This window comes from Tupaia chinensis, unplaced genomic scaffold, assembly GCF_000334495.1.
Source record: "Tupaia chinensis unplaced genomic scaffold, TupChi_1.0 Scaffold000274_1, whole genome shotgun sequence".
NCBI classification, from domain to species: Eukaryota; Metazoa; Chordata; class Mammalia; order Scandentia; family Tupaiidae; genus Tupaia; species Tupaia belangeri.
Window position 1 is genome coordinate 2761259 of NW_006159756.1, and position 10192 is coordinate 2771450.

Sequence of the window (10192 nt, forward strand, 5' to 3'; positions counted from 1 at the left end):
GCACACACGCCTGGCGTGAGTTTTAAGCCACTGGGTCCGGGACTCGAACCACAGTCGACTACGTGGGGGTCCAGCGACATAGCTATTATGCTAAATGCTGGTCCTTCAATTCTAACTTAATGCAAATAATTTTCAGGTAAATCAGATGTCTGTCCTATTATAGCAATGAAAAGAAAAGCGTGATCTTCTATGGCCAAGATCAAAGTTTTATCATCTCAAAGTAATCAAAGCCATGAAGGAAAAATAAACCTCAAGAACAGGGCAACATTCCTATTTAGATTTTCAAGCAAAAATGAGAACAGCTATGTACCTGTGCAGAGTTTTCCTTCATGAGAATCAAGAGTAGTATACTGTGTGATTTTGCAAAGCTTACTCATTTGAGCAGCCACTCTGGCACAGGAGTGAGGTCAGCCCCGACCCCCCCCCCACCCGGAGCCCCCATGCCGCGATCCATCCCCCCCCCGCCGGAGTCCCCATGCCGGGATCCATCCTCAGTGTCAGCTGGCTCAACCACGGCACACATACGCACCCGGAGTGCTCAAGGAGGTCCTGGGCCAGGACGCAGACCCAGGACCTTTCCTATACGGGCCCAGCTGCACTACTGCTGTGCCACGATCTGGCTCTCCTGTTATTTTTAATAACTGCTACAATATTATGTTAAACACACACACACACACACACAAACACAAAAAAAACCCCTCATCCTAATCCCTTCATCTTGTAACAATTTTTTGTTTTGTTTTATTAACTTTGCAATGTGCTTCGCAGGAAACCAGACAAAGATGGAGAGAAGAAAAGTGAGAAAGCACCCCAATAGAGGGACAGCCACACTGCAGTCCCTTCTTCATTCTCCTCTCAAGATTCTGGGCACTCACACAGACCTGGGATGTTTTTCAAACCACTGGGTCCAGGTCACAAACCTTGCAGTTGGTCACATGGGATTCAGCTACCTTTCCCATCGTGTCAGTGGTTGATCCCAACAATTGCTTTCTTACTTCCCCCAAAATAGAAAAAGAAAGAAAAAGATGCCATGACTTTGCCTGTGACCTAATACTATGTATCACTGACTGTACTCAAGAAAAATCTTAATCAGATATAATCCTTTCTGGAATAAGGTAGGAAAAAAGTAAGTACATAAACAAGTAAAATAAAGTAAATTAAATACCACATAATATCAAAACCAAGATCTGACTTTCCAGCAACCATAAGACAGAATCCAAACTCCCCACAAAGTATACAAATTCTTTTTTTCGGAGAAAGATTTTTACAACAAGGTGTGTATGCTTGCTGGAGAGAGAGTGACAGGGAGACAGAGAGCAAGAAATTGACCCTCAGGAGGATGGTCATGCGGCAATCCCTTATCCTCCATTCTCCTCACAGGATTTTGGGTGCACACACACACGCACCCAGCATGAGTTTTGTTTTTGTTTTTTAAGAATTATCTTAGTGTTCATTTTGTTTATTATCATTATTATTCTTTAATTTGGTCAGAGAATGAGAGAAAGAAAGCCACCCAGCCTGGCACTCAAACCATGGTCGGCCATGTGGGAGCCCACCATCTTAATCAGCATGCCACCTGCTGGCCCCCTCAGCATGAGTTCTAAGCCACCTACTCTAGGATTCAAACCCCGGTCAACTATGTGGGAGTCCAGTGACACAACCATTATGCCATCTGCTGGTCCCTATATAGTATACAAAATTCCTACATGAGATGGCCGCAGCCTCTTTCTGCTAACCATCTCAGACTCAAAACTTTACGTACATTCCTCTACTCAACCGAGAGAAACTCACACAAGTCTTTGATCATTTTCTCTTTTTTCCTCTGTAATGCCTTATTTTCTTTCCTTCTTTCCCTTTTGTCTGGAGACCAACAAATTTTACAAAGGGGTAGCGATTTCCATTCTGGATAAGACTTATAAAGTACCCATTTCCTTGTTGAAATTTCTACTGTTTTAGAGAAGTCAAGGTACTCTGATACATCCTCTTTAACATGTCAACAGTAGAACAGAACACCTCTAAGTCAATCCAAACCTAGATCAAAAAAAAGACTCAAGATTCAGACAAATCTCATAAGCAGTTTTTTTTTTTTTTTTAAAGTTATTATTATTTTAATTTGCTATAGGCATGTGCACTCACCAGAGGAGGGGGAGTGAAAAAGCAAGCCACTAGGTCCAGGATTCAAACTGTGGTTGGCCACATGAGAGTCCAGTGCCTCAATCACCATGCCACCTGGCCCCTCATGAGCCATTTTTTAAATTATCAATTTTTTAAAAAAAGATATCTAATGGACCAGCATACGGCATAATGGCTAAGTCGCTGGACTCCCATGTAGTTGACTGTGGTTTGAGTCCCAGACCCAGTAGCTTAAACTCACACCAGGAATGAGTGTGTGTGTGCCCAAGATGCAAGTGGAGAATGGAGAAGGGATTGCAGTGTGGCCTCACTTTCTGTCTGTCTCTTTCTGTCTTTCTGGTGAGTACATGTGCCCTATAGCAAAAATCTCTCCAAAAAAAAAAATGGCTATTTGAAACAAAGGATTTATGCAGTTCTTAAATGTGCTATGGAGCACGTATGCGCACCAGGCAAGAGAAATGAGAGAGTGAGTGAGTGAGAGAGAGAGAGAGAGAGACATACACACACACTGAGAAAGTGACAAAGTACCCTTCAAGGTTGGGCAATCCTTTCTCCATTCTAAAAATTTGGGGCATGCACACACACAGCATACACACACGCCTGGCACCTTAGATATTTTTTTTTTTTTGGAGAGGTTTTTGCTATAGGGTGTGTGTGCTCGCCAGACAGACAGAGAGAGACATAGAGACAGAAAGCAAGAAATCACCCCCCGGGGGGATGGTCATGCCATAATCCCTTCTCCTCCATTCTCCTCTCGGGATCTTGGGCATGCATGCACATGCACCCGGTGTGAGTTTTAAGCCACCGGGTCCGGGACGCGAACTGCAGTCGACTACATGGGAGTCCAGCGACATAGCCGTTACGCCAACTGCTGGTTCCACTACCTTATATGTTTTTAAAGCAAGGACTTGAACGCCACATAGGATCCAGCTACCTCAACAACCATACCACCCACTGGTCTCACAACTATACTTCTACAAAGATTCATCAGTTGAATTAAAGACATCCAAGTCCTCACCCACCCAGAGATGACATACCAATACAATGATTTTGGCCTGTGGCTGCCTTGTGTTGATAAGTTGTACTATGGCCTCGATCCCACCTGCTACCTCTTCTGCTGTATTTTCATGGTTGTTTGTTCCTACCCAAACAACAATAACCTGTAATTGAAGGAAAGGGGAGAAAAAACATAAATACCTAGGAGAAAAGGAATGTCCAACATTCAGAAGAAAACTTTATTTCAAAATCAATAGAAACATAAATTTCTAAAATGGTATTAGAAAACTTCGACTGGATAGCTTTCTTACAAAAATGAATTATGCCTCATATCATAGACCAGGATAAATTCAAATCCATTAACATTTACGTGGCAAAACCGCACTAGAAGAAAACAAGAGAGAATACCACCACTGCTATGGTTTGAGTGTTGTGTCCTCATGAGCTGACGGTGTGGCCGACATCCAATAGGGCAAGGCTGGGCAATGGGGCCTAGTGGGGGGGTGATTGGAATGCAGGGCAGATCCCCCACAAACAGATTTAATGTCTGCTCCTGGGAGGAAATGGGTTCTCAAGGATTATTTCCCCTGAGGCAGATTACTATTTTTTTTAGAGACATTTTTGCTATAAGGTACGTATGCTTTGTCTATAAGAGACAAAGACGGAGAGAAAGGAAGTGAGAGATCACTCCCCAGAGGGGATGGCCATGCAGCAATCCCTTCTTCTCCATTCTCCTCTCAGGATTTTGGGCACATATGCACAAATGCCTGGTGTGAGTTTCATACAGCCAGGTCTAGGACTTGAACAGAGGTTGGCCATGTGGGAGCGCAGTGTCTTAGCCACTATGCCACATGCTGCAGATTATTATAAAAGCAAGTTGGCTGTCAATAGGTCTATGTTCACAGGCATTCACTTTCCTTTCTGCCTCCCCTGCCATGTTGCGCTGGCTCCATGCTCTGACTTTTTAGCCACCATAATTATGAGCAAGACAAACCTTTTTTCTCTATAAACCACCCAGCCTCAGATATTTTCTTTTTAGAGAGATTTTTGCTATAGGGCATTTGTGCTCTCTGGAGAGACAGAGACAAAGAGAAAGTGAGAAATCACCCTCGAGGGCAGTGGCCACAAAGGCAATCCCTTCTCATCCATTTTCCTCTCGGAATTTCGGGCACACATGCACATGCACCTGGCGCATGCTTTAAGCTGCCACTCTAACTGTGGGCAGCCACGTGGGAGTCCGCTGGCATAACCACTGCACCACCTGCTGGTCACTCGGGTACTTTCTGTTACAGCTACACTAAACAACCATCACAGAGCTGGGGAGCTAATCTCATCATCTAGAAACCATATGAAAAAAAGACTAATAAACACGACTATACAAAAACTTGAGGGACCAGCAGATGGTGTGATGGATATGTCGCTGGACTCCTGTGAAGTTGACCACAGTTCGAGTCCTGGGCCTGGCAGCTTAAAACTCATGCCAGGTACCTGTGCGTGTATGCCCAAGATCCTGAGAGATGAATGGAGAAGAGACTGTGGTGTGGCCATCCCCCCAGAGGTGGTTTCTCACATTCTGTCTCTCTGTCTCTGTCTCTCCGGCGAGTGCACACATCCTATATATAGCAAAAATCTCTCTAAAAAAATAATATTGAGACTGGCAGGTGGTGTGGTGGTTAAGGGAGCTGGACTACTACATGGCCGACCATGGTTTGAATCCCGGACTTGGTGGCTTGCTTTTGCACTGTCCCTCTCTCTTTCTCTCACTCTGTCCCTCTCTGGTCAAATTAAAATAAAGTTAAATAAAATAATTACTTTTCAAAATAATAAATAAATAAATAAATAAAGTAAAATAAAGTCTTGAAGGGTCAGCAAATGGAGTAGCGGTTATGTTACTGGACTCCCACAAGGCTAACTGCAATTTGTGTCCTGGACCTGGTAACTTGAAAATCATGCTGAAAGTGTGTGTGCGCATATCCAAGATCCTGGGAGAATGGAGAAGGGATTGTGGCATGGCCTATTCCCTCTGGGGTGTACTTTTTCACTTTCCCTTTCACTGTCTCTGTCTCTCTCTAGCAAGCACATGCGCACTAAGGCAAAAGCCTCTTAAAAATAAATAAATAAAATCTTGAACCAAAGGTTGTAGGGTGTTTAAACTGACTAGATTTCACATGGCTGATTGCACAGTTGGAGTCCCAGACCTGGCAGTTTGAAAAACATACTGGGCACGTGTGTATGCATGCCGAAAATCCTGTAAGGAGAATAGAGGAGAAAAGACTGTGATGTGGCCATTCCCTCTGAGGTATGCTTTCCCTCTTTTCCCCTACTTCACACCCCCATGTTGAGTTCACAGTATTTAAAAAAAAATACTCAGGAAAAAAATCTGCACATTTTTTAAAAAGTAAAGTAAAAAAACTGGGAACGAGCGGGTGGCGTGGTGATTAAGGCACTGGACACTCCCACATGGCCAGCCATGGTTCGAGTCCTGGACCTGGTGGTTTGCTTTCTCACTTCCCCTTTCTCTCGGTCTCTGTGTTCCTCTCTGGTCAAATTAAATGAATGAAAAAAAATAAATAAAAGAATGAATAAACAAAATTAAATTTTGAAAAAGTAAAAAACCTAAGGAAGCTGGAGAAACATATTCACAACTCACATCACAAAGACTTCATCTCTCTACTTGGAAGTACTTTTTTTTTTTTTAAATAAAAGAATGATTTTATTTAACTTTATTTATTTTAATTTGACCAAAGAGGGGGGGGGGCAGTGAGAAAACAAGCCACCAGGTCTGGGACTGGAACCATGGCCAGCCATGTGGAAGTCCTGCACCACCCTTAACCACCATGCCACTTGCTAGCTGCTCCTTTTTTCTCCTTAACTGCCAGAGGGTACATGCCCTTACCAGAAAGGGAGAGGCGGAGAGAATCTCCTAATGAGTGTGATCATGCCACAATCCCTTCTCCACTTTACCATTCTGCTGAGATTCTGGGAGTGCACATACACACGCTGGTGTGTTTCTTAAATGTAGGGCCAATACTGAAACCACAGTGAGCCCTGCGAGATTGGGCTCCCTTACCCAGTAGGCCAACGGCTGGCCCTTCCTAACTAGAAGTACCTTAATAATAAAAGTACCTAAGAGAGTATAATGAACCTAAGTACTTAATTGCACTTGAAGGAAAAAGTCAATGGGGTGGAAGCTAGATACAGTTTAACAAGTATTTCTCTTAAAAAAAAAAATAATAATGATTTTACAAGGTGGTTATCAGTGGTTATCATTTAGAGATACACATTATATGGCTCAAAGTAACTTCCCAGTCAGTCTATCTTAAAAGAGAAGCATGGGCATGAGCTATTCCATTAGAAAAGGTAAAGAATATATTCCCTGCAACAGTAACCTTCACTAGCAGCTCAGCTTTGTGTTTAGTTTTTCTGAGGGTTAACAATGAATAAACATGGAGCCGGCAGATGGCATGGTGGTTGAAGGCACTGAACTCCCACATGGCTGATCTCGGTTCGCGTCCTGGACCTGGGCTTGCTTTCTCACTTTCCTCCTCTTTCTCTCTGTTCCTCTGATCAAATTAAGTATATAAATAAAGGTAAATAAAATAATCCTTAAAAAAAAGAATAAACATATGAGCCAGCAGGTGGCATGGTGATTAAAGTGCTGAACTCCCACATGGCCTACTGTGGTTTGAGTCCCAGAACTGGTGGCTTGCATTCTCACTTTCTCTCTCTCTGTCTCTGGTGAGTGCACGTGCCCTATAGCAAATTTAATAAAATAAAATAAATAAAAAAAATAAAAAGGCCAGCAGATAGCATAGTGGTTACGTCACTGAACTCCCACTTGGCCAACCATTATTCAAGTCCTGGACTCAGTGGCTTCACTCTCATGCCAGGCTCGTGTGTGTGCGTGCCCAAGATCCCAGAGAACAGAGAAGGGACTGAAGGGATTGCAGTGTGGCTATCCCCACGGAGGAGTGATTTCTTGCTTTCTGTCTCTCTAGCGAGCACATACACGCTATAGCAAAAATAATCCCCCTGCCACCACCAAAAAAAAGAATAAATACAGCGTGCCAACTCAGGACGTCTGTGACGTGAGCGGGCCCTAGAAGAGGGGCTCGTGTACTCCTGTCTGCTCCAATGTCCCTCAGAAGGACCGGGGGCTTTTTTACCACCTGGAATTTATATGGTTAAACAGAAGAAAATTATGGCCTTGCTTTCTGAGCTTGCTTGTAAGCATTTCCCCCTACCCTGCCCCAAGTTCACGTACTCCATGGACAGTGCAACACATGAGCATCTAAGCTCCTCCTGTCCCCGAAGACAACCTTAACAATTACAAATACGGCCCAGGCAGACGACATGCCTGCTTTAAACGTAAATTTGGATATGTTTATCCTTAGGGAGTGACAGCACCATCTACCCGTAAGAAGTCTAACACAAAATAACAGTGCAACAGTGCTGTAAAGAAAAAATGTTTTACTCCTATTTTCAAATAATCTAAATATTTGAAAAGATTCAAGATTAATGATATTCTTTTTAAAAGATTTCGAATATTTCATTTCACCTTAGGCTTAATATTTTCCAATTCTCCATTCTTTAGTCTCCACAAAACATGTCTTGTTGTATCTCCTCCAATTCCAAAATTCAGCGCATGAAGAGGGGAAAAAAGCTCTCGCCATATCTAAAAAAAGGAAAAGCTTGGTTTAGTTGATCTAAAAATAGTGGGAAATAAAATTTTTGAGTTGCATGGTGTGAGACGTATGAAGTAACAACTCCCAATTCCTATATTCAAACATAATACTGCAATGGTGTGCCACTCGGTGTGTAAAGAGCTTTGGGGTCGGCAGGTGACATGGTAGTTAAGGGCGCTGTACTCCCACTTGGCTGACTGTAGTTCAAGTCCCAGACCTGGTGGCTTGCTTTCTCATTTGTTCTCTCCCACTCCCCTGGCTGCTTTGTTTCTTTCTCACTTTCTCTCTCTCTCTGGTCAAATTAAAAATAAACAAAGTTAAATAAAGTAATTCTTTAAAAGATTATTTTCTTGGGACCAGCAGTTGGTGTAATGGCTATGTTGCTAGACTCCCATGTAGTTGACCATGGTTCGAGTACTGGACCCAGTGGCTTAAACTCACGCTGGGCACGTGTGCGTGTGTGCCCAGGATCCTGAGAGGAGAATGGAGGAGAAGGGATTGAGGCATGGCCATCCCCTTGGGGGGTGATTTCTTATTTTCTGTCTCTCTTTCTCTTTCTGGCAAGTACACGCACCCTCTAGCAAAAACCTCTCACACACAAAAAATTTTTTCTTTATTCGTGATAGAGCCCACAAGAGAGAGGGAGAGTGAGCATGAGCAAGTGGGAGAAAGGAAAACATCCTACTAGGGCCTGCCTGTGCTGATTCCTCTTGTCCAGCCCTCAGGACTACGTTTTGGGCATTTGCACATATGCCCGGCATGCTTCTGGCTGACTGGCTGAGGATTCGAGCCGTGGTCCCCATGTGGGGTCTGGCTTCTTTGGAGCAGCACATTACCGCAGCACCATGGAGCCAGCCCGCTGTAGTGTGTTTGTTAGTGCAGCTTCAGTCTCATCTCAAGAGCTGAGTCACAACTCAATCTGATGCCCCTTAAGAGGCACCAACATTTATTACTAAGTTGCCAACTCAATAAACTCTCCTTTGTATTTATTCATCTATTTAAAGGAATAGTGTAATAGAAACATGAGATGAAGAAATCCTTAGAAGAATGCCTCACCCTAAGATTTGTTACAGCTCATTATAAAAATATACAGAACATGAAAATGGCAAAATACAAGTAAGTGAGAATCATGACTAGAACAAATATAAATGAGCAAATATAAATAAAGGACAGTGGGGCCAGCAGGTGGCATGGTGGTTAAGATGCTGAATTCCCATTATGGCCAATTGTGGTTTGAGTCCCAGACCTGGTGACTTGAAAATCATGCTAGGCACATGTGAATGCAAACCCAAAATCCAAAGAGGAGAAGGGACTGCGATGTGACCATCCCCCTTGGGAATGGGGAGTACTTTCTCACTTTCTGTCTCACTCATTTTCTCTCCGGCCAGCACATGTGCTGTATGTTGAAAACTTAAAAAAAAGAAAGAAAGAAAGAAAGAAAAAAAGGGAAGAAAAAACAAAGAAAAAAGGAAAAAAAGGGAAGAAAATAGTAAAATACATGGTCAAGATGCTGGACTCCCACATGGCTGTTCATGGTCCTAGTCCTGGATCCCACGGCTTGAGAGTCTCACTGGGCATGTGTGCACACGTGACCAAAATCTCCAAGAGAATGGAGGAGAGGGGACTGGAGTGTGGCCATTCCCCCGGGGAGGGGGTGATATCTCACTTTCCCTCTCTCTCCTCCTCTCTCTCTCTCTCCAGCATGCCCCATGCCAAAACCTTTAAAAAAAAATTAAAAATTAGTAAATAAATAAAAATAGTAAAATACGAATAAAAATAAATAAAAATCACGACAACTATAAATAAACTATATAACATCAAGCTTCCTGGAAGCAAGAAAAAAAGGGGAGTTTAGTTATAAACAGTACTTTTAATTGTCTAATCACACTTGGTGGCACAGAGAATCCTTTCAGTAGGTGTGACTCCTCTAATGCGCCGAAGCAGAGCTTCTCTAGGAGCTCCAGGTGCGTAGGGGCTCAGCTCAGAGTGAAAGCTGAGGCAGTAGACAGGTGTCTGTCAGGGGTGAAGACCCTCCCTCGCCCCAGGCCTTTACCTCGTACTGCTGCATTAGCTGCACCATGGAGTCTCCCACAAACAGGACGTCAGGCTCTTTGTCTTTACAGTCCAGGACAAATCTGTTGTGCTGGTTTGAAGAAGAATGAAAAATAAGAAACAGGTATTTCTTTTCCTGTGAGGTTTCTTGGCCTAGAAAGACAACTGTCTAATCAGTTACCACTGTCAAACACTGTTTTTGCTCTACCTAAAAGCTTATTCCTCTTGGGGCCAGCAGATGACGCAATGGTTGCGCTGGACTCCCTTGTAGCTGACCGTGGTTTGAGTCCAAGACCCGACAGCTTAAAACTCACGCCAGGGAAAGA

General features: G+C 43.4%; 1 protein-coding gene across 2 annotated transcripts in view; it reads right to left on the reverse strand.

Annotated features, from left to right (window-relative positions):
• The window catches only part of PAFAH1B2 (platelet activating factor acetylhydrolase 1b catalytic subunit 2), a 39097-nt gene that overhangs the window by 7538 nt on the left and 21367 nt on the right, over nucleotides 1-10192 (reverse strand). For both annotated transcript variants that reach the window (XR_334750.2, XM_006149982.2), the window contains exons 3-5: nucleotides 9868-9957; nucleotides 7688-7804; nucleotides 3171-3293 (exon numbers count right to left, since the gene is read on the reverse strand). Coding sequence is in view for 1 of the 2 variants with exons in the window: in XM_006149982.2 (XP_006150044.1) it covers nucleotides 3171-3293; nucleotides 7688-7804; nucleotides 9868-9957 (330 nt within the window). In the remaining variant the exon portion in view is untranslated. The remainder of the gene's footprint in view (nucleotides 1-3170; nucleotides 3294-7687; nucleotides 7805-9867; nucleotides 9958-10192) is intronic.